Below are 22,964 nucleotides of genomic sequence, written 5' to 3' on the forward strand. Positions count from 1 at the left end.
TGCCCATTGGTGTCGTTTAAGATGATAACACGCCCATGTTGCACACCGACTCATCATCCATAGCGAAGGCCAACGGCGATGACCAAGATAGATCTCTTGAATCATTTAATGATCCCATCCTGCAGTTAGCGATTACGCCAGCGAAACAGGCAAAGCGGTGAGCGTGAGTTCCGTGTCTGGAAAGCGGTCTAAATTTGATGCCTCAGGATAATTATGCATTGTGGGGTTGTGGATTGTCCACCGCAATCATGCCTTGAAAAAGATCTCAGCACCGGAACCCCGTTTCCGGTCTGCAGGAGGGCCCGTGAATCCGCAACCGTACTCCGCTCGCCATGTTCAAAGGGCCAGGCCGATGTTGTGCGTATGATGCCGGTGGTTGGTACAAGTACGGATACGGTTCGCGCGGTCATCTTCAACGCCTACCAACATACTTCGTAGACAGCGCACTGAGCGCAAGGAGTTTGTTGAGAGACCCGTGGACATGTTCAGTCCGCCGAGACGTGTGCAAGACTCTGGCTTGCAAGTTCAGGACTGGGCAGGCCAACACAGAGGGACTGACACAGACCACATCGATGCCATGCGATGTTGGCCATGTCTTGGAAACCGCCCTGCCCACAACACTGCACCATCCCGAGACCGCTGATCGGTCTGGGCGCCAAGCCAATCTCCAGTCGGTTTGCGTTTCTGTTCGTTCCAGAGCGGTGCCGAGCATCCACGCCGAGACGACAAGACCCAAGTTCCAAGACTGAACCAAGACAGACCCAAGACCCCGACTCCCGCTCCAGCGAAACCGCCAAGCAAGAGAAGAAAGGGAGAGCTTTTAATAAAATGGCCATGGCAACCACGTCCAATCCCATGGGGACGTCCACCGCCCTTGCCATGCTCGCCGCCGGACTGGAATCTAGAAGGATATCTTTCCCAGCGCGTACCTGGCTCTGATCTTGCTGGATCGCTGAGCCTACGCCCAGAGAGACACGGACTGGAGACAAAACAGCTACGACATCATCGACCCGAGTCCTCAACCTGGCTTCGCCGCCGAAACCAGAGCTCCCTGCGACATGTCTTGACATCTCTCTGTCCATTTCCAAGCCTTTCAGCCTCAGGTATCTGACCGGAGCGTGCCGCCCCGGTGGGATAAGGGGGCCACGAGAACTGGCTGAGCAGGTCAACCAGATCTCAAACGACACAGGCGCAGGCTATCAAACAATTTGGAAATGAAGCTTCTGTCAGCCTCACTGCTGCTGGCCTTGGTCCCCGGGGCGCTGTCACAAAATGTCGTTCGGTTCAATGTCACCAAAGGCCTCCCAGGCGTCCATCTTAGCTCCGTGCCGTCGTTGGCGAGGAGGGGGACATACTCGGAGCAGCTCATTAACAACATCTCGGGGGGCGGGTATTATGTGCAGGTGAAGGTCGGGACTCCCGGGCAGACGCTGACCATGCTGCTGGATACGGGCAGTAGCGATGCCTGGGTCTTGGGCCACGACGCGGACCTCTGTACGGATGAAGAGCTGCAGGGTCTCTACGGCATGACGTGCACCGACACCTACAACCCCTCCGAGAGCTCGTCGAACAAGTTGGTGAAGAAGGACGGCTTCAAGATCACTTATCTCGACGGCGGCACGGCCGCTGGGGACTACATCTCGGACGATTTCAGCGTCGGCGGGACCACAGTCAAGTCATTGCAGATGGCATACGTGACCAAGGCCGTCCGGGGCACCGGCATTCTGGGTCTCGGCTTCAGCATCAGCGAGCGGGCCGCCACCAAATACCCCAACATCATCGACGAGATGGCCAATCAGGGTTTAATCGGCTGCAAAGGCTACTCCCTCTACCTCAACGACCGACGGACCGACTCCGGGTCCATCCTCTTCGGCGGCATCGACACAGACAAGTTCATCGGCCCGCTCGAGATTCTCCCGCTCCACAAACCACCAGGGGGCAACTACTCCTCCTTCGAGGTGAACTTCACATCCATCACCGTGTCCTACACCAACGGCACGCAGCTCTCCATCCCTACCACCATCCTCGACCACCCCGCCCCCGCCGTCCTCGATTCGGGAACAACCCTTTCCTACCTCCCCGACGGAATGGTCCAACCCATCTACTCCGCCCTAGGCACCATCTACGACCCGGACCTGCGCATGACCCTAATCGACTGCGTCTATCTCACCACCGAACCACAGCTCCACCTGGCCTTCACCTTCACCCCAACCCTGACCATAACGGTGCCCATCTGGGAACTCATCCTCGACATCCTGCCCCCCAATTACACCCCCTCCACCTCCCCCAAACAACCCCCACCCCAAACCCGCCCAAGTAAAACATGCGTCTTCGGCATCCAATCAACAGCCCTCTTCACCCAAACCGGCACACTAGAGTCGGACTCAAAATCCCAATCTCCCAGCACAGTCAACTTCACCCTCCTAGGCGACACCTTCCTCCGGTCCGCCTACGTCGTCTACGACCTGACGCACTACCAGATCGGCCTGGCCCAAGCCAACCTCAACTCGACCTCCTCCACCATCGTGCCGCTCTCGAGCGAGGGGACGAGCTTGCCGACGAGCCTGACAGGCGTCGCGGCGCAGCAGACCACCTACACGCCCACGCCGACTGCGACGACGAGACCCAATGGGGAGAATGGGAGGGGGTCGTCGTCAGCGGCGGAAAACGCTTCGTCGGATTCTCTGATGAGGGTGAAATCTCTTGGTGAAGTACTCCGGGTCCTGGCAGTAGCGTGGGGTATGGCGTGCCTGGGCGGCGTATTGGTTCCTTTTTGAGTCTTACATTATATGAGTCAGGGTGTAGGGAATGCATCTGGCGTGAAAGATGCTGGCAACCTGTTACTCATCTATATATGATGGTACATAATTGACTCATTACTTGCAATTCCACGCAGATATTGAGACGGGAACTAAGTGACTCCAGCGACCCAATAAGATGCAACACAAATGGTTCAGACACCAAGTTTATTGAGTCAGCTGACTATCAATCTGACCTCGGAAGGTGATGGTGCGAAAGGCAGACATCTTGATCCATCGCGAGATCGTAAAGATCAAAGGCAAACAGCAACTCTCCCAGCTCCTCCAAGCAATTCCTACACATGATCCCACACCCTGCGGTAGCCATTCGTCTCGCCCGGGACCTGCACTCAACACTTGCTCCTGGAATCCGTCGAGTCCCAGCCTAACACAGCGTAGGTCAAGCGACGCGCTGCTCACCATTTTATTCCCGCACGAGCCGCGCAAACCCAGAAGTGGTCACCCTTAGCAAGGATCGGACAGGCACCATCCTGAACCTTCTTCGAAGCGGCCGGAGCGGCAACGTACTGGTTCCCCCGGGTTGCACTCTCTTAGACCGTCTCTTTAACCTCCCCTTCCTCCGTTGAGTCAGAAGCCTCTATGCCGCCAGGGCGACCCAAGCATTTGATCGCCTCACGAGGCCAGAGGTCGGCGAAGGGCTGAACTAGCGTCGACTGGGTGACGCCCTGGGCATTCGCCGAAGTGGGCGAAGAGGCAGCGGCTAGTTCTTGAGTCCCCAGGGTCGGATTCTCTCGGACTGTGGCCTCAGTGTTCTTCTCTGTGGTATCTCTAGAAGCCTGGACACCGGCACCCCGTGTCGACCATTTGCTCCCCGCACGAGCCCAGAAGTCGACGCACTCGGCCAGGTTCGCCTTTGCACCACCATTCTGCCCTTGGCCGGCAGCTCCCGGAGTGACAGCAGCGGGGATGGCAGCAGCAGGAGTGGCAGAGGAATGTTGCTGATCCACATGTGCTGCACTCTCTTAGACCGTGGCTCCAGTGTCCTCATTCTCCTTGGAATCTCTAGAAGCCTGGATACCGGCAGGTCGTGTCGACTATTTGGTCTTCGCACCAGCCCAGAAATCGTCTCCTTCAGCAAGGGTCGCCTGGGCACCACCATCCCGGGCTTTGGGGGCGAGGGCGCGGGGCCCAGCGAAGGTACTGGCAGCGGCATGTTTCTGATCTACCCAAGTTGTATTCTCTTGAAGGGTGGGCCACATGGTCCCATTCTTCGTGGACTTTCCAAAAGCCTTTGTACCGGCAGGGCGTCCGGACAATTTGGTCCCAACACGAGCCCAGAAGTTGTCCCCCTCAGAAAGGGTCGGCTGGGAATTGTACCAGACATTCACCGAACTGCCTGGGGCGGCCGCAAGTTTCTGAACCTGCTGGGTTGTTGCACTGTATTCGGCCGTGGACCCAATGCTCCCGCCCTCCGTGGAAGCCTGGACGGCCTCAACCGCGACAAACTGGCAAAGGTTCTTGATGAACTCCTCGTCCATTCATGAAATTCCAGAACCCGTTACGCCGGCAGAGCGCCCCCCAACGGCGTACGGGGAGACGTGGCGTCGTCAATGTTCAGGGATGCCGCGTTGAAATTGCGCGGATCCATCTCCGGGTGGTCTGCGGCCACTTCAGCGGAAACCTTGAGAGGGTCAGGCGAAGTGCCGACCGTCTTCTCGGAAGCAATCTCGGCAGGTTCCGCGCCTCGGTCAGTTCCCTAAACGGGTTCCCAGAACGCAGCAGGCAGCTCCTCCGGACTGGTGTGCGGTTTTTCTCGGACATTACAGCAGTCTCATTGACAGCTTCCATTTCCTGGACAGTGACGGGGGCGCTCTCAGCAGCCCGAGGCTCAGTGGTGAAGCCAGCGGACTGCTTGACAAACCCTAGTTTCATCACATCCGCGATCCTTCGGAGGAGTTGAGCAACAGTCAAGGGATCACCGTTCAAACTGCTGGTGAGCAACTCAATCGACGCTGGGCTGGGTGACGAAAGGGTTGTTTTGGCGACAGGAGGCAGGGCAGAAGGCTCCGTTTTGGAAGGCGCAAGAGACTCATTGTTATGCTTTGCATCCAACTCAATGAGAGTCTTAGCTGACTCCTGAGTCAAAGATGGGCCTGGCTCAATTCTGTCTGGCCGGTGCGGACAGAGGGAGCGTTGTCAACTTCCTCCGGAGCTCCAGTGCCGTTGATGAGGACAAGGGAAGTCGAAGGTTCCGGTCCATTGCAGTTAGGAGTGATGGCTAAGTCGGCGGGCTTTGCTGCCTGGGAGCCAAGGCCTGTATCGAGATGAGCACCACGGAACTTGCTGTCAGCGGAGCGGGTCGGAAGGCTCGTGTGAGGCAAGGGCCGCCAGTTCTGGATATGAGCTGCTGGTTTGGCGGGAGCGGACTCGTTGCCGGCAGCATTGACTTTGAGTTCAGCGCCGTGAGTGTGAATGGGGGTTGAAGCCGAGTTCAACGTCTCCTGGGGTCCATGATTCATCGGACGCTGAGTAGCAGCACGTTGTGCGCTCTCTTCAATACCATGGAGCGCACCCCACTGAGTCAGGATGTGCTTTCGCGTTTTTGGGAGCTGGCTCCTTTAGATGACCCGCCCGCTGGAGCATTGATCGTCGCCGAGGGTGCGTTGGTTTGCTGGATGCCAGGGGCTGGAGAAGCGAAAGTCTTTGTGGCGGCTGCAAGGTCGATGACTTCTCCTCCTGAATCTTTTATGACGATCGGGGCACTCTTCTTGGGAGGGGCGGATGCGGCTTGTGCATCAAGGAAGGCGTCCGATGGCATGGTGAAGCCAGGTGGCAGCGGCCCAAAGTAGGGAATCTTCCCAGGCTCGAAGTTGTGGGTATCGGGAACCCCAGACGCAACCCGGGTGGGAATATCAATGGGAGGCATTTGGACATCGTCAGCCAAGTTGAAGGCAGCAGCGACTTCGGGTTCCGAAACGACAGCCTTGGTCGGAGACTCTTGGACCTCGCCACCCAAGCCAAGGGCAGCAATCCAGTTCAAGCCCTTGCGCTGAACCGATTGGTCTTCCAACAGCAGCATCTTTTGAGTGCCCCGAATTTTGTCGATGAAGCGTGCGACATTCTTCGTCATAAAGTTCGCAATGTCCTCGCGAGAGCCGTTCTGGAAGCGCAGGGCCGTCGCAGCAGCGAGCCAGCGGGCAGCCCTCGGATATCGCACATTCTTGAATTCATGCTGCTTCTCACTAGGAGCAGTGCAGCTTGTCCGAAGAAGAAGCCGAGGGCCACACCAAAGCCGTCCTGGAATCTCTTGTAGTACTCGTCGCTGACGCCATCTGACTTGTCATGCCAATACCGGCACTTGACATCGTCGGGCAGCGGAAGGTTGAAAGCTTTGGCTACCATCTTCGCGAGAATATTGGAGGAGGCGCGGAACTCAATGGCGTCAAAGACACGCATGACGTCGTCCTCATCCGGCATCAGCCCCTGGGAGAAGCTGGTGAAGAGGTGCCGCTGACATGACAATTCGAGTCAGTGGGACAAGTGTCGAGCTCGATGGCGGCGAGATACTTTAGATGGAAGGACTGCAGCTCCTTAGTTCCACCAAACGCCTCTCCAAAAGATTCGAATTGGTTGGCGTAGTTGATGGCGGCACGGGGCTGACCCCAGTGTTGTGCCCGTCTCAAGGCGATAACCGTGGCGAGGGGCATACTCAGTCCAGGAGTCGACGAAGCTGGCTGGGTCCCGGGCAGCGTCCGGCTAAAGAATGAAGACGTGGTCCTTGGCGAAGACTCAAAATCGCTGCTCCAGTGACTCATGGATCTGACGCTGGAACTGATGGAAAGATTTGACCTGCAGCTCCGATGGGCGGAGAGGCATCGGGTCGTCGTACTTGACCTTTTCGCGCTGATATTGCGTTATGAAAGACGCGCTCCATTCAATGAAAGACCGAATGAAACGGCTGGCGAAGGCACCGCCGCAAGATTTCGCAGTGATGCGCATCATGTTGTAATAATTCGGGCACGCGGGGTTCAGAACCGATGGGCGACATAGCCAGCCTCCCGTGAAAGGAGAGAGGATTACGAGCATGATCGGAAGCTGCGCATCGTTAACGGCGTCCTGGATGGTTTGGCGGAGGCGCTCGATGGTCATGTTATGTCCTTCTCTGATAGCCAAGATCGACACAGATGTCTTGCTCCGGGGTGATGGGAGCGAAGATCACGACGACCAACGTGGTCCTCCGCATGGCCGCAAGCCGGGCGCTCGCAGCGAGACGCTTCAAAAATTCCGCCTCGAAGCCGTTGTTATCATTTGGGATACTCGAGATGTCCTGGTTGTTGTCACCGACCTTGTCGATGATGCCATCGTTGACCACATCGACGCCGTCAATCCCAGCAAGGAACTCTGAGATATCGAGAGAGCTGAGCCCGATCTGCCGACTGACCCTGCATTCTGGTTTCGCATTTACCTGCAGCTTCTTTGTGTGGACTGCGTTGAACGCCGTCTTCCAATGCAGGAAGTCGGCAACCATCCAGCCGTACTTGTTTGGGTCGGCATTCTCAGCTGAAACGCCGCAAATGCCGAGAATTTGCGCATCGATAGGAAAGTCGGGTGGGCCCTGCTACTCAAGAATCGTCAGCCACGATGCAATCTGTAAGAGGCGACAGGGGCCTTGGGGCAGTCGAGTGGTAATTTCTTCAACATGAATTCGAGAACGGTAAACCGCTTGGATTTGGTACGCGCCAGAGAACGAGATAGGCTTCGGGCATGGCGGCCTGAAATATCTCAATCTCCTTGATACCACCTTCCCAAGGCGCCGGAAAGGCGGCCATTGCCTCTGGGTGGGCGTCAGCGAAAAAGTCACGTCACGGAACAAATAAAATATCAATCCAGCATGAAGACACGTGATAAATCTGATGAGGGCCGGCTCTTCCGTCAGATCGCAGTGCGGAAAGAGTCGAGTGGTTTTGATGGGTTGTCGATCAAGAAGTCGTGGAGGAGGAGAGAGGAAAGGGAAGAGAGGAGAAGGGAGCTGTGAGAGTAGAGTAAAAATACACGACCGAAAAGTGTAACAAAAGCGGAGCGCAGTAGAAGGTAAAGGCAGAAAAAGGTACCGACCTCTCGGGCAGTGTGATTACCGCTCAATTCTCAGAGAAGGACGGCACAGGACCGGGTCGTGTGCGAAAACTGGAAGGAACAAAGAGGCAAAGCTTAGGAGCCCTCGCGGACAGCGAGAGCATGCCCAAGCTGTCGCATCTGGCCCATTGCTTTCATATACAATGTGAATGGACTTACCAGGTACTTCGAATGTAAGTGAGCGACGAGCTTGACAAGTTTCTGAGAAAAGAGAATGCAAGAACCAACGAGCTATGGTTAAGGCGCTATGCACATGGGAGTCGTTTAAAGGGATGCACAGTTTAGTACTTGCAAGAGCCAAGAGTTATCCCCTGTACGGATACAGCGTCGGTGACCATTTGACCGCACCATGAAGCTTGGATCACTGTCACCAACCCCGTGCATTGCCTACCAGCCTCGACAGTTAAACTACATGAAAGACTCAATGATCCATCATATTGGGTCAGTCAAGTTGGTAACCTGAAGCCACATCAGGAACCTGAAAATACGAATTCAAGCTTGCTCTTTACCTAAGGCACCTGAGATACCATCTTATGAGCGCCCGGCCACTTGAAAGAACCTCGACGATTTCACCAAGGCTAACAGCTAGCCAAACACGCCGAAGTAGCCAGGGAATCATCCCTCAAATCATGAATGTGGTCATTGATGTAAAGCAACGAAGGTGTCAAGGAGCGCTATCTGGCGCATGACAGAAATATTCGATTCCTTGGAGCTCACACTTTGCCAAAACCTGGAGGATATGGATACCCTTCGCAAGCAAATTCAACGCAGAGAAAGGGTCTTTACATGGTGAGCATTGCACTTGAATCTCTCATGGAAATTCAAAAAGAGCGGAGCTGGGCGGCGCTAGGCGGCGCTGGGCGGCTAAGATCGATGCGCGTCTCTCCAAAACACTCGAGCGAGGCGAGTCCATCGCCGACGACATGAACAGGGTGCAGCACAAGTAGTCATGAACACGGTGATACCTTACTCAATGGACACGTCTACCATCACAAAAATCACCATCAAGTTGGCAGGCAACTCAAAGAATAATGTAATTGTTGAAACTTCTTTTTTACACTGGGATATCTGACCTGCCTGTTTGTTTACTTTACCCCTGAAAACGCCAAGCAAAATCCGTTGCCTCCCTGACCAACCAGACCTTCCGCTCCAAGCGTACAAGAATCAACATCATTGACGCCCCAGCACCAAAGGCAAAGCAAACTCCCTATTCATACACCACAAGAAAACCACCCATAAAACGACCGAAACCCAGTTCATCACATCTTCTCAAACCGCTCCCTCGCCCGCTCCTTAGTCTTCTGCACAAACGCAGCGAAATCCCCCCGTGTATTCCTCGCCGCCTCCTCGGCCGCATCCCCCAGCCTCCCCCCCTCGGCACCCAGCCCCACCCCAGGAGCATACACCTCAGTAGCAATAGCCTCCGTCCTGCCAGCGCCCTCGGCACCCAGCCCCGCGCCAGCGGTCCACCCCATCTTGGCCAGCATGCCCGCGCCCTTGGACTTTTTGGCGGCAGGCTCCTTGTTGTTATCTCTGTCACCGACCGTTTCGGCAGCAGGCTCTTTCCGTTTTTCAGGGATCGTTTGTCCACCACCACCACCACCAACACCCGCGGGATGAACAGACGAAACACCAGGCTGCTTGAACCGCCCAAACGCCCTCCTCCGCTCCAGCGCCCGGTCGCGATACTGCCGTCCCAAAAACCTTACGCGCCGCAGCTCCTCCCACTGACTCTTAAACTCAGCATCAGGCTCCAAGACCCTTAGCCTCTTCCCCATCGTCTTCAGCTCCTCCGTCGCGCGCTTGCGGTTCGCCGCGTCAGCCAGCATGCGCTTATGGAGTTCGCTCTGCTGCTCGTGCAGCCAGACGAGCCTCAGCTCTTTAAACACACGCTTGCAGAGGACGCAGCGCAGGCGGTCCAAGTCGGCGTACGACTTGTAGACGGGCAGACGCTCAGACTTGAGCCGCGGGGTGCGGCGGACAATGGTGCGCGGTTCCCTGCCCAGGGCGGCGAGGGCGGCCGAGGCTTTCTCCTTGGCCTGTTCGTCCCTGAAGAAGAAATGGTGGGCGCGGCCTTCGTGCTCGATGAGCAGGTCGCCGCGGGTCTGGGGCCAGCCGCGGTCGTCGATGACCTCCTGGGTAGGCGCCTCCCAGCCGCAGGCTAGGCATGACATCGCCTCCCAGTCGCCGTAGGAGATGTACTGGTCGCCCGGTTGAGGGCATACTGGGCCGTCTAGGTGAGCATCGTCAGCTTCCCGGGAATCACCGTGACCTGCCAGCTCGACGTCCTGGGGTTCCGCAACAACGGCGGCGGCGGCATCGGTAGAAGGTTTGAGACCGTGCAGCTCTGCCGACGCCTTTGCCCACAGTTGCATCTGCGGCATCATGGCGACCTTGGCGACGGGAGCGGGCTCTTTAGTGGTCTTGCCCTTTTTTGAAGACCTCGCTGCGGATTTGCCGGTGTCCTCAGGGCCGCCAGACCGATCGGGACTCGGTGCGCCGGGAAGGGGGTCCTCCGAGATGACGCGGACACTGGGATAGGCGCGTTCATCCCAGTATTTGACGCGCACAGAAGGGTTGTATATTGGAGTGAAGGAGACGTTTTGGTTCTCAGGCGCCGGGTCATCGAAGGCGGGAATGAAAACGCCGGTATGGATGAAAGCCACCACAACAGGTTTGGATGCAATGGTAAATCTTGGAGACGCACGGAACTTTGCGACAGCGGCCATGGCGTCCTCGACAGTGGCAAACTCGGCAAAACCGTATCTCCAAGACTCGTTGGTTTTGAGATCCCGCATTAGGAACACACGCCGAAGTGAGCCGGGCTTTGCTCCGAGGCCAACTGTGCTTGCGGTCGGCGCCGTCGACTTCAGTTTGTTGGTAGCGGTGGGAGTTTGTTTTGGAGGTTCCTGGTTCTCGATGAACAACTTCATGACGCCTTTGGCGAGCACCTCCTCGGTGACGGATCCCTCCAAATCCCGGATGACGACGTAATGGGAGGGTGTTTGCTGAGGACACTCATCTGTCTCGCCTGTCAAGAAGGGACCAGAACCGCCGTAGTCATCTTCTGCTCTGGTTAGCAATCGCCAGTGACACTAAGGTGTTGGTGGTCCTTACCGGGTCGCTCAGCTTTGCACTTGAAACAAACGGCTCGATGGGGGTAGTTGATTGCACCACACTTGTCTGGTCAGCAGATGTGAAGTACGCTCTTAGAGCGGTGTACACACTTTGATGCAGTCCCAGCCTTCGCCGTCTCTCCGGGAGTCACGAGATGAATCCATCTCACCGCGATCTCTTGGCGAGCTGATTCCCACCGTGATGGGTTCGGAGTCTAGGCCGCGGGAGTGTTCTAAGGGAAACGATATGTCGGGATAGTAACGGTCAAGAAAGTACTCGGCGTCGGATCGGCGGTGGAATTCGACGAAGGCAGTGCGATGGCCTGGCGGAGTGAGTAAGTGGACTTGACATGTGAAATAGGCAATGAACTAACCATTGTGGTCGTAACGAAGACGAGCGAGTCTCACCTTATCGCTCGAAAAGTGGCGGTCTTTGGTGACGTAGTCGAGGCCGTAGAGAATGTCGCGCTCGGTGGCATCCTCGGGAAGGCCGTCTAGAACAACAGCCCGGCCAGACGCTGCCAGTTGTCGGCGATCCAGATGGCGTCCGTGAGGATGATGACCATGCCTACGGGAATCAGGTACCGAAGGCCCATATCCGTCAGAAGGGCGAACAGCATGGGTATCCCCATGGCCCAGCCGAGGGCCGTGTCGCCCGGGGGGGTGTCTTGGCGAAGATCTGTCGTCTCGGTCCGGATAATGTGCACCGTCAGAGCGAGCAGGGACATGGCGATGCCGATACGTCTCCTCCCAGGGCCCAGATATGGCATGTCGAATATCCGAAACACTAGCATGTAGGTCAGCGCGGTGGACACCATCCACGCCAGGAGAATCTCCGTGGTCCCAGGCGGCGTTGGCGGAATTGGCGTCGTGGTTGGCGTAGGTTCCAGCTGTTCCAGCTGTTCGCATATCCATACCGGAATGCTGTCTGTACATTTGTGAATGAATCCGTCCGGGTTCCGTCCAATGTCCCGCGTCTTCGTCGACTGGGTCGTCATAGTTCAAGTGTCTTGTCGGACCTGGGGAGTCTTTTGCCGGCAGGAGACGAGACAGCCAAAGTTAGCCAATTCCAGCTCGACCGACAACCGAACACACTCAGATCATGGTATCGCCAAGTTCATCGCGAGGGCTTGCAGTACCCTTCCTCGACCGACGGTTGCCGCCATCTTGGCTGTCGGTGCGACGCGCGTACGGGCTGCGACTGCGACTGCAGCGGCGACGGCGTTCTCGATCGCGGTAGCTCCCGCCGTCGCGAGACGGGGAGCGATATCCGTCTTCGTACATGTGGGCGATGGCAAGGGAGTTGAATCCACTGGAAAATCGGCGCTTTGAAGGGACGACGCAGTTGCACCCAGGAAGCCACTTGCAGTGGAAGCCACCTCGAAGCCAAGAGCTTGAATGGGATGCAGTGACAGAGCGAATTGGAGAATGCAAGCTCACCTTTCCCAGTCCATCAATTGGAGGATGATGACCGATGTTTTGCCGGCGGCCAGTTATCGCTCGGTAAGACAGTGCACACTAGTTGCGATAACGGTGTCTGGGTGACAAGACCAGTGTGTGTCTCTGGATGGCTTAGAGTTGCCTTGGGTTCAAGGTTGTGAATGTCAATGCAAGAGTGTGATAGACAAACACGGCTTGTTTCTTGAACGTCTTGCTTGCTGTCTTCATTTTGGGGCCGGAGATCAAGAGTGGAAGTCATACCAGCGACCTGCCATTTAGGTGTCGGACCCACGTGCAGTCACTCAACCTCACCCTCATCATCACCTTCACGGGCTCATCTATGAGAAGAACCCGCCTGTGGTTCAATAAGAATACTACCGTGGCCTGTACCGTCCCTTATCTGAAGTAGGTTACCTCCTTCCGACGACATCACCTGCAACGCTCACTCTCACCGAGTTTCGTCAACAGACACTGTGCAACACACAAGCAGTTCATCGCCCCTCCAAGTCCAGGTCTTATTTATATCCCCTGAGCCCCTGAGCAGTCCCCAATCTGCAACCAACTATCATGGCCACGCAAGACCCCAATTCCCACGAATCATGCCTCTCCAAAGAAGGCTGCTACGTAGCCCTGACCGAATCCCCGCTCAACCTCCAATCCATCACCGACCGCGTCCGCTCCCCACAAGCAGGCGCCATTGTCCTATTCGCAGGTTCGCTTAACCCAACCCTTCCTTCCCTTGTTCTCTTCAATTTCACCCACTAAAACGTAAGGTACCTAATAGGTACGACCCGTGACTCCTTCGACGGCAAACCCGTCAAAGAACTGCAGTACACAGCCTACCAGCCACTAGCCCTCCGCACCATGCTGGACATCGCCACCGCTCTCAAAACCAAGCACGGACTGAAGGGAATTGCCATGATCCACCGCCTGGGTGTGGTGCCCATCGGCGAGGAGAGCATCCTGATCGCCGTGTCGGCGCCGCATCGCCAGGCGGCCTGGAGAGCCGGGGAGGAAGCGCTCGAGGAGTGTAAGGCGCGGGTCGAGGTGTGGAAGAGGGAGGAGTTTGAGGCTGGAGAAGGGGTGTGGAGGGCGAATCGGGATGGGGTGAAGGGGGAGAGGATCGGGTGAGGCCAACCAAGAGGCGAGGAACTGACATTCAGGGCGCAAACAGGCAGGCTGCTTGAAATAGGGAATGATACGGAAGTTGTCAAGTCAACGCAGTCCCTATTGCCTCACCAGCCTCTACCTTCAGCTCAACTTATCTATGCCAGAGACTGAACTTGTAAGAGTCAGTACAGCCATCATCCCCCTCACCATCATACAAACCGCACGGAACCGTCCATCACCTACATCAGGTGTTCCGCTTCAAAGCGGACCAAGTCCACAGCACTTCCACCACCACTCACTCATTCTATTTTGTCGGCGAGGACTTCAGCGTAGGGTCTGGTACGCGCGGATACGGTTTGGCCTCCGGCTTAGGCACCACTGGCCCAGCAACGCTCTTGCCTTTCTCGTCGTCGGGCATCCTGATAATGGGTTGTCTGTTTCAGGTAGTACAATTCGGGCGTCTCGGAGTTCTGTATGTCAGTTTCAGAGTGTACTGATGCTTTGCTTGACTGACTGATTTTCAAGGGAATCCCAGGGTGTTTTAATACAGTGCATAATAGACTTGTCGTGTCAATCAGGGCACCTGTTTGTTTAGATGGCACAGGACACGATGCCTTTGCTGCTGGCTGAACTATTGTCAAACTGGAAGCACAACAAACCTGGTGGAAAGGCATTGGCCATGATTTTAAGAGGCACGTGCGAAGAAAGGGAAAGTCTTGGTGAACCACATAAGAATAGTCTTTCATTATCGTTAACCGCCACATGACAAGACCACACCCTAAGGCTAAACTACCCGTTGGTTAGACGGGGTCGAGCTTAGCCACCAACACAAGAGGGCGGGGGCTAAGTTCAAGCAAACCGCCTACTGGCAGCCAACAAGTATGTTCTCACCCAGATGTCCAACACACAGCAGCGCTCCTATTCGCCTAGGTCCAGTCCCAACAGAAGTGCCACCCAAGCCGCCCTCTCGTTGAACGAAGGACACCACCTAGGGAGATTTTGCGCAAGACATTCCACCTTCATACCCAACCACGTCCCAGCATGACTCTCAGCAAGCACACATCTTCCCTTTGGTGACTTTCCATTGAGCAAGCAAGGTCGAAGCCAACCCATCAAGCCTTGGAATCGCAAATCAGACACGTCATTAGTCGAAACTCCCAACACCGCTGCTGATACACCTCGCTCGTTCGCCAGGGAGCAACAATCTACCGCTCGAGACGCTGATTGTCCGCGACGCGCAAAAGCGAGACACACCCTTTCCAAAAGAAAAAAAAGAACACAAAAAAGACAATCCAAAGAGGAACCATGCCCATGTTAACGCTGAAAAAAGTAACCCGACCCGCCCACCAAGCCAGAACTCCGAGACTCCTTCCCCCCCAGCCAAATCCCAATTTCCTCAACCATCCCATACGCCCTTCATGTCAAGGCCAAGAGCTCGGCCCAAACGTCTCGCCAGGCGGCACCGTCTTCTGCACCGCCTTAGCCAGCATATCCATGGTACTCAGCGCGCTGGTATTCCCAAACCACCTCGGGGCCTCGGTTTCACTCAGATACAGCGCAAAGAAGATGACAAGCGTCGAGACAATCAGCCCACAATCGAGCGCCGACGACGTGACATAGTTGTACTGCAACCACCAGCCGGTCTTGCGCCTCCTTATGGAAAAATTGAACACAGTCCCGACGATGCCCCAACAATAATAAATAAACACGGTCGCGGGCGGCAGCATGCCCGACCCGCCAAAGATGAGCGGCATGTTGACGTAGCGCCAGAAGCCGCGCTGGTAACGGCGGGCAAAGAACCACGTGATGACGGGCGCGACGGCGCCGACGAGCCAGAACCACTGCAGCGAGCTGTAGAGGGCCTCGCCCGAGAACATGCGGGCGGGGCCGATGGCGCCCCAGACGATTGAGGCCGTGTAGAAGACGCGGGCGCTCGGACAGTTCCACTGGTGCACCTGGTTCTCGGAGCAGACGTCGGGGATGGTGGCGAGGGCCCAGTTCATGACGGCGATCTGCACGATGGCCGACCAGACGGACGCGAGCAGCTGGGACCAGAACATGACGCGGGGCGGCACCTTCATGTAGTGGCCGAGCTTGAGGTCCTGGATGAAGTAGAGAGCCTGGGACATGCACAGGTAGCCGTAATTCTTGAACATCATCATGGCCAGGGGCTTGCCGGGGAGCATGTAGCCGACAATAAACTCGGTCAGCACGTTCAGGCCCAACTGGTTGTTCGTGATGGCCTGCACGATGCCGATGGGGATGGTCCATATGACCGGGATCAGGATGCAGACGATGTAGGCCCACCAGGGAAAGTTGGTGTCCCAGGCGCATACCACGGCGAAGGAGAGACCAAGCATGATGACGAACAAGACAAGGTACCACCAGTCCTCGGCATCGCGGTACTTCTTCATCAGCCGCATGTGGACGTCATCTTCTTGAGACCGGGCCAACTTCCACTGGGTCCAAATCTCGCGGCCGTGGTAGAACGCCACATGGGTGAGAACGGCAGCGACTGCGGCGAACGAGAGGCCGTAGCTAAGCGCGAACTGAGTAGGGAGATAAAGAGGAGAGTAAGCATGGTACTTGGCCTCGTCGAACTGCATGTTGTCCCCCAGGATACGCGACACGTTGTACAGGTGGCCGGTGTTGTCGTAGGCGTGCGCGTTTTGGACGGGCAGATAAGCGGCGTACCACATCCCCGAGAAGTGCATTGGGAGTGAGATGACCACAAAGAAAATAGTGATGCCTGCCAACACATTGGCGATGGCGTGGAATGGCGGAATGAGTGGCGAGTTGAGGTAGCCGGTGATGATGCTCCAGTCCTGGTAAAGTTAGCAGCCGCTTTCTCCCAGAACAACGGGACCATCCATACCAAGGTAATAGGTAGCAGGCCGTAGCCGGTAGAACCACCAAACAGTTGATTGACGACGACGTTTTTGGGCCAGATCCAGGTGAGGAAACAGAACCACGACAGACCCTGGAAGAGATAACCGGGGAACCAATACCACAAAAACGAGCCAGCAAACACAAGCATGAACCACTTGTAGCGGCTGATGCTCCAGCCATTGGCCCGTGCCGGGTCCGAGGGCGAGTGATCGTGGAGGGTGTAAAAGAGCGCACAGTTGACGAGATCGGTGGGCCAGATCATGGCGGCAGGCCAGACGAGGAACCTCCTCGCCAGTCCGGCCAGCCCATACCCCGTGCAGAGCGTGGTTATGCCAAACATGATCTGCCATAACCATCCAAAGTCCTGTTTGTACCACATCCGTTGGGCGATGATCACATCAGTGGCATACAATGCACCACCACCGTAGGCAGCCTGGGACCACAAGAATTAGTGACCAACCCCGCAAATGAGCAGACCGACCTACATTTGACATGACCACAATAATGACGTGCTCCTTGAAGTTGAACCGGCCCGGTTTGAGGTTGAATCTGACACCCCAGACGTTGAAGACGCGGTCCGGGAAGATGAAGTCCCAAATCAGTCCCAAGGGGTAAGCGATGAGCTGAATGACAAAGGTTGTGAGGGAAATGCTGGGGTTGCGCAGCGACAGTAGCATGTTGACGGCAGATCCGATGGTGCATAACAGCAAGCCGATTGTCCAGGCTCGTATGGTGTTGACCGGCATGTCGACGTCGAAGTTTCGGACAGAGGCTCGCACCTTGATGAGAAGCCAATGTTAGAACAGACGGGTCTTCCTCCCAGGACGTATCATCCGTCCTCGACCAGTGGCAAGCGAAAGTCAAAATCTCACTTCTGGGTATGGCGAGTTATCCTCGGCCAGGATCTGCTCGATTTCGGCCCCCTTCTCGACATTGGCCGTGTTCAGCGCGATATCCACCTCTTCCAGTTCATCCAGCGGCAGATTAGGGTCGAATCGGTGCATTTTTTCAAAGTGCTTCAACGAGGCGAAGCCGGTCGAGTCCCCTTCGGATGATCCATCCATATCTGGCACCACCTCATCCTCGCGCCGGCGGCGGAGGGACCTGAGGAATCTCAGCGCCATTTTCCCAACGTTGTTTTGTTCCGGCCCGTCGATGGGAGGCTGGGCCCGCTCCTCGCTTATCGGCGCCAGGCGGCCGGGGAAGGACGGATGGATCGGTTCTCAGTCGTCGGCGTCGTCGTGGTCGGCTCGTCGTCTGATGTTCGATGCGCTCGGATGCGATGGACAGGGCGGCCAGGGTTTGGGCGCAGCTAAGACAGGGACACAGGTTCAGTGTATGTTGAGCGTGGACATGGCGGTCTGCTGCTCGGCGCAGATCGCTGAGCGGGGCTTGGGACGGGCGGACTGGAATGCAAGACAGGGCAGCAAAGGGGGAGAGACAGGAACGGGTGCGAAGGAGACTCGTGGGTTTTGTTCATCGGCTGCGACTGGACCAGCCGGCAGCGCAGGGCGAACGCTGGGTCGAGCACTCAGTGGGCAACGAGGGTCTCCAGCTGGGTGACCACCTGCTGGCAGGCGTGAGGGGGCCCCTGTTCCTCCCAGCATGCACGCTAGCCGGTATCGCGGAAGATGCAGCGCCCAGTAACGTTAATTTCTGACCTGCCTAAATTGGTCTGACGGGCTGGACCATGGTTTGTGTTCCCGATGGGACGACAGGGATCGAAGCGGGGACTCGCCCTCCCAGCCCCAGAGCTCTGGGGCGCAAGCCGACCGTTTGGTGTTGCGTCTGGCGATATCACAATCCATCCCGCGATGAGGCGATAAGGGCCCATGCGTGGACCATGGCGCATGGAAGCCATCGGCGATCTCTTCGAATGATGACACGGAAACGCAGTGCGGATCACTCGTCTGGCTCAGTGTTCCTGGGAAGAGGTGTCTAGCTCTGTCTAGATCCAGAACGGTCGAGGTACAGATACTCTGTACAGGCACTCGGAAACGGCTGAAAACGCCGCGGCTGCAGGGAGCAAACGCTCGCCCCAGAACTCCAGATTGTAGGAGGCTGCGTGCCAATGTCTCGGCCAATGCCAAGGCAATCCTGTCCTTGCTCGTGAGTTCGGAATCTTGATGCTCTTATCTACTCTCCACAGCCTCGAATTTGGAGATGACGAGGGTGGCCTAGCAGCCTAAGAAGCGTACCATGTAGTTGGGCCACAGAAGGTCGGAGTTAACGCTGGGAATAATCAGGTGGAATCAACGCCGTGCTTGTTTACTAGGTACTGTCGACCTTTGAGAAGTGCCTTCTCCGGGATTTGATGAAGGCGGAATGAATTTTGTGGGGCAGCCATGCAAAAGCCGAGCGTCGGCCGAACTGACAGGACAGTTGCGTTTCCCCTGCCTTGGTTCCGGAGCAGAAACTGCCGAGTTTTTAGACGAGGTCTCACCGTTACGTAACGGAGCTGCCACCAAATGAAGAACCATGGACAACTGAACGAACGACACATTGTTAAAGGCTGAGAAGCACACAAACTTTGCTTCGTGCAGTCTTAAGGTTTGTTTCGAAGTGAGAGCGGTGCAGTTGAGCTGATTAGCAGGAAGCGGCACTTTCCGCATCAAGTTTGTTCGGCGCCATACCTAATCACTCATTCCGACTTGCCCCTCGTGCCTTCCTGCAAATCCGACTGTGAGCATCAGAGCCCTGATCTTGGCCGACATATTTGATACTCAACTACATATACCATCTGTGGCTATCCCGACTTCCATATCAGTTACTCGTTAGATATGACGAGCCCTTTGTTACAGGAGGCTAAACGATCAGATGCCTTGCTCTTTGAAGCTGCTAAGTCTGTTGATGTCCAGCGGAGGGTATTCAAGATGCGAAGATAATGCCCCTTTTTCCTGACCAAGACTGCTTGAGATATCCATAGTAATCGTGTAACGGGGCTCCGCACATGGCATGCATCGTTGACGGCGTCCCGCCTCCTCATGTACCACGCCAACAACCTTCAGATCACAGCTTCCTCTCCATGAACAAGCTCGGTCGATGGCATTCTAGTTCCTCGGCCACGGACTCGCCAAGCAGCACAAACGCGACACGGCCCACAAAAATAGGTGCGCATAGATTGGAAATCCTCCCGGCTATATTGGGTTGGTGATCCCACTCCGACTGAGTACCTACGCCACAGCCGGGATTAAGTATAAGATGGGTGTATATCCTGCAGTGTACTTGACGTGTCCCATATAACTTAGCACTCTTCCTCGGATACCGCTTCCACCAGATTCCCCGTTGATCATCTACGAAGCGCAGGTTAGAAATGGTCCACGAGAAGCCTTAACGACCAAGGCGTTGGATTTACCTCATCCCACTTGGCAGCAGCCTCAACACAACTGCCAATCCGGGAACATCCAGGCGTCTAAGCGGATGGCAATACCTATATGTAGGCCGACGTCAAATGACACTCCTCACTTACATCTCAACCACATCGACGGAAGTGCTGAGGGCGGATGACTGGACCTCTCTAGACTCAGCAGCACATGTTCTCTCAGCTCGTTGACGAAGTGCCAAAAACTGGGCTCCTATGTAGGAAAAAATGTGCAGCAGCAACCAGCGTAGAATTCAATGATTCAAGCAGGGCTTGGCCGGGGATTGAACCCGGGACCTCTCGCAAGCGTGCTATAGGGTGTAACCCTAAGCGAGAATCATACCACTAGACCACCAAGCCAATGACGTTGCCGAGCTTAGTAGCAGATCGGCATATGATTTAAGCAAAGGGACCTGGAAGGTGCAACTGGCCTGCTCTTTCCCAGCCTATGTAACTATTCAAGCCCCCTAAACCATTAAGCGGTTAACACACTGCCTAAAAGCCTCTGAGCTAGCCCAGCAGTGCCTTAACCGCCCGATTTTCGAGCGACTCAATACAGGAGGCGCTCCTTCCGCCTAAGCGGCGGAAGTACCGGCCTGAGCACCTTATATGAAGGAACAGCCTCACTTGGTAAGCCGCTTGCCAATCGAGCGACTTATTTAGGTTTGAATCGCTGATAACTTGGAAGGCGCTCATATGTATAAGCTAAAGTTTCTCCGATCATTTTTTTAGTGAGCTGTTGACGCGGCGTGGATGGGCTGGTAAGAATCAGATCCCTTGGGGCCGGAAACGGACGGATCCCCCAAAGGAATTTGCTCCACACAGTAGAAAGTCTATGATCATCCTTCTGTATACACATTCCACCCTCAAACTGTACACGCCAAGATCCAAAGTCAGAACAAGACCCGAGCACACAACCGCAACTCTCCTAACTCCTACCTCCCTCCCCTTGAGCCCACCCCTCCCTCTTCAAAGCCCACTTCACCGCAGCCGCCACATCATCCACCACCTCCCTCGGCGTAAACTCGCCCTCCAACCTCCCACCCCTCGCCTCGCTCCACACGCCCGTCCTGACCAACACCGACACCCACTCGGTTCCACCCTCACTAATATGCCGATTCGCGCCCGCGATGTCACTCTCCGGGTTATCCCCAACCATGTACACCGTCCTGAGCGGCCCGACCGGTCCCGGCCCCAAATCCTCCTCCTCCTTCCCCGCCTGATGATGCCCCATGCGAATAATCTCCCTCAACACCTCCCTCCGATGCTTCCCCAGCAACCGTTCCGCGAACCGATATGTCTCGCCATAAGGTTTCCCAATACAAACCCTCTCCAACTCGGCCCTCCCACCCGTGATCCGCCTCCAGATCCCCGCCAGCGCGGCCTGGAACGCGCCCTGCCCGAACCGCGGCAGGTGGTAGCCCGCGCTCCAGAAGAGGTCTGCGTTGCTGAAGTATAGCGGCGGCTGCCCGTCGCGCTGCCAGCCGAAGTTGGGTACGGAGGGGTTGTTGTTAAGCGGGGAGTAGGTCCCCGCGTACCCAGCGTGCGAGAGCAGCAGGTCGGTGATGACTTGGATGTCGAGGGCCCAGTCGCGCGGGTCGTTGAGGACGAAGATGGCGTCGACTTTGAGGTGGGAATGGAAGGTGGAGGCGGTGGTTGTGGTGGAGATGGGGTGGGCGGTTTCGTTGTAGAGCGGTCTGGGGAGGGGTTGGGAGGGGGTGGTGTAGGATTTGGGGGATTGGAAGGGGAAGATGGTCGGGTCGGCAGAATAGATGTCGGCTGGGGTGATGACGTTCTTGAAGCCGTATCTGAGAATGATGGTTAGAGAGATAATACCAGGGTTCGTCTTGTAAAATGGATACGTACTCGTGGAAAATGGCCCGACACTTTTCATAGTCGGACCCGGTCACCAGAACTGTCTTGTCCCGCAAGTTGTCTGGGCCCTCCAACAACTCACGGAAGGGCGTGTGGGACTGGACAAAGTTGTCGGTCGATAGTTGCACGCCGAGCTTATCCCCGAGGTCCTTGACGCGTTCCGTCTCATGCTTGCCGCCTCCGTTTGTGAGCAGGATGAAGGGGATGTTGTTGTCGTCCAGGAACTTCAGGACCTCAGGGGCACCAGGGATCGGCTTAGCGACGTGAAGCAGCACGCCATCGATACTGTCAAGATGTCAGTAAACCGAGTTGCCATACCAACATGAGTGCCGAAGATGCGGATGGAAACACCCACTCAAAGGCAAACGCAAACGAGGGCGGCTCCCGCCCTGTCCGTCCAACATGCACATCACTGCTGAACCTCCTTGTCGAGCCCGCAACTCGCCGTCTCCGCCTTGATAGCTGGTCATCAATCCAACATCTTCTTGCAACAGATGCAGCCCTGGATGACAAGGCGGGAGCGAACGCTGCTGCCGTCCGCGAACTGAGCGACGCTGTCAACCCCCTCAAGGAACTCCTGCATCGTGGTTAATAAACCTTGAAAGATGTGACACTAGCTCCCTTATCATTCATTGCTGATTTGGGTGAAGTAGTTGGAACATGGCGGGCAACACACATACCTGCAGAAGACAGCAGCCGCCATTCCTCCTATTCAACTTACTAAGCTCCGTCCTCGGCCCCTCTTCCAGCGTTGCAGTAACAGATGATGTTTGCGTCCAAATGCAAAGCATAACCCTCTGTCTCTGACTGGGGTGAGATTTGCTAGAAGAAGGGGAGGGTAAACTAAGTGAATGAGTTTGTTAATGACGGCCTTCACCTTATGATCCAACCTAAGGTCCAATCGTCATGTCATCCAGTGAGGTGAAGATGAGCATTGGCGATCACCGATGTACAGGGGTATAGACTGCCCCACTTGAGCCTTCACTGTGCTGTGGCAGCGGGTAAACCCGCAACGGCCGGGGTCCAACTTCAGATGAGGGCATGGCACCACCAACAACAAACCATAACGTCAACGAGTTGGGTATCCTTATGAGAACCGACATCTTTTGCTGACTCATATACTCAGCTACACAACGTTATTGGGTGAAGCTCACGTTTCGGCTTCCTCACTTCTCAATCCAGCCCGGGCGGAATTCAGGCGGATATTCTCGAGGCATGTTCTTGACCGCAGTCATTGCAACACAAAAAGCACCTCGACATCCCTCGCAAATGTAAAACATG

General features: G+C 56.0%; 7 protein-coding genes and 1 non-coding gene across 8 annotated transcripts; 2 read left to right on the top strand and 6 right to left on the bottom strand.

Moving 5' to 3' along the window:
* Positions 1–1,214: 1,214 nt before the first annotated feature.
* Positions 1,215–2,919, top strand: N657DRAFT_632766 (acid protease; the record flags this gene model as incomplete). The annotated part of the gene is made up of 2 exons (XM_062791162.1): positions 1,215–2,739; positions 2,897–2,919. The coding sequence occupies 2 exons, from the start codon at positions 1,215–1,217 to the stop codon at positions 2,917–2,919; spliced, it is 1,548 nt and encodes a 515-aa protein (XP_062648586.1).
* A 42-nt stretch (positions 2,920–2,961) lies between these two features.
* N657DRAFT_689223 (uncharacterized protein) lies at positions 2,962–4,297 on the bottom strand (the record flags this gene model as incomplete). Its single annotated transcript, XM_062796983.1, has 2 exons — positions 2,962–3,771; positions 3,871–4,297. 2 exons carry the CDS (start codon positions 4,295–4,297, stop codon positions 3,350–3,352), a joined length of 849 nt encoding a protein of 282 aa, XP_062648587.1. The 3' UTR covers positions 2,962–3,349.
* Positions 4,298–5,340: 1,043 nt separating this feature from the next.
* On the bottom strand, positions 5,341–7,588 carry N657DRAFT_632768 (uncharacterized protein; the record flags this gene model as incomplete). Its single annotated transcript, XM_062791163.1, has 6 exons — positions 5,341–5,991; positions 6,045–6,252; positions 6,327–6,515; positions 6,571–6,875; positions 6,940–7,377; positions 7,496–7,588. 6 exons carry the CDS (start codon positions 7,586–7,588, stop codon positions 5,341–5,343), a joined length of 1,884 nt encoding a protein of 627 aa, XP_062648588.1.
* A 1,345-nt stretch (positions 7,589–8,933) lies between these two features.
* N657DRAFT_689225 (uncharacterized protein) lies at positions 8,934–12,006 on the bottom strand (the record flags this gene model as incomplete). The annotated part of the gene is made up of 5 exons (XM_062796984.1): positions 8,934–10,959; positions 11,010–11,070; positions 11,120–11,331; positions 11,383–11,502; positions 11,526–12,006. 5 exons carry the CDS (start codon positions 12,004–12,006, stop codon positions 9,152–9,154), a joined length of 2,682 nt encoding a protein of 893 aa, XP_062648589.1. The 3' UTR covers positions 8,934–9,151.
* A 552-nt stretch (positions 12,007–12,558) lies between these two features.
* On the top strand, positions 12,559–14,026 carry N657DRAFT_615829 (Molybdopterin biosynthesis MoaE). The gene is made up of 3 exons (XM_062790480.1): positions 12,559–12,853; positions 12,905–13,160; positions 13,233–14,026. The coding sequence occupies exons 2-3, from the start codon at positions 13,016–13,018 to the stop codon at positions 13,577–13,579; spliced, it is 492 nt and encodes a 163-aa protein (XP_062648590.1). The 5' UTR covers positions 12,559–12,853; positions 12,905–13,015; the 3' UTR covers positions 13,580–14,026.
* Positions 14,027–14,825: 799 nt separating this feature from the next.
* On the bottom strand, positions 14,826–17,397 carry N657DRAFT_333995 (oligopeptide transporter-like protein). The gene is made up of 3 exons (XM_062786871.1): positions 16,933–17,397; positions 16,434–16,880; positions 14,826–16,383 (listed from the first exon to the last, which is right to left on the bottom strand). The coding sequence occupies exons 1-3, from the start codon at positions 17,191–17,193 to the stop codon at positions 14,980–14,982; spliced, it is 2,112 nt and encodes a 703-aa protein (XP_062648591.1). The 5' UTR covers positions 17,194–17,397; the 3' UTR covers positions 14,826–14,979.
* Positions 17,398–20,077: 2,680 nt separating this feature from the next.
* On the bottom strand, positions 20,078–20,168 carry N657DRAFT_t67. Its single transcript has one exon. It is a non-coding gene; the product is annotated as a tRNA-Pro (tRNA).
* A 345-nt stretch (positions 20,169–20,513) lies between these two features.
* N657DRAFT_593501 (HAD-superfamily hydrolase) lies at positions 20,514–22,546 on the bottom strand. The gene is made up of 4 exons (XM_062789942.1): positions 22,364–22,546; positions 22,039–22,260; positions 21,675–21,968; positions 20,514–21,616 (listed from the first exon to the last, which is right to left on the bottom strand). The coding sequence occupies exons 1-4, from the start codon at positions 22,384–22,386 to the stop codon at positions 20,737–20,739; spliced, it is 1,419 nt and encodes a 472-aa protein (XP_062648592.1). The 5' UTR covers positions 22,387–22,546; the 3' UTR covers positions 20,514–20,736.
* Between the last annotated feature and the right edge of the window lie 418 nt (positions 22,547–22,964).

Source organism: Parathielavia appendiculata, assembly GCF_033297405.1.
Source record: "Parathielavia appendiculata strain CBS 731.68 unplaced genomic scaffold N657scaffold_4, whole genome shotgun sequence".
In the NCBI taxonomy this organism is placed as follows: Eukaryota; Fungi; Ascomycota; class Sordariomycetes; order Sordariales; family Chaetomiaceae; genus Parathielavia; species Parathielavia appendiculata.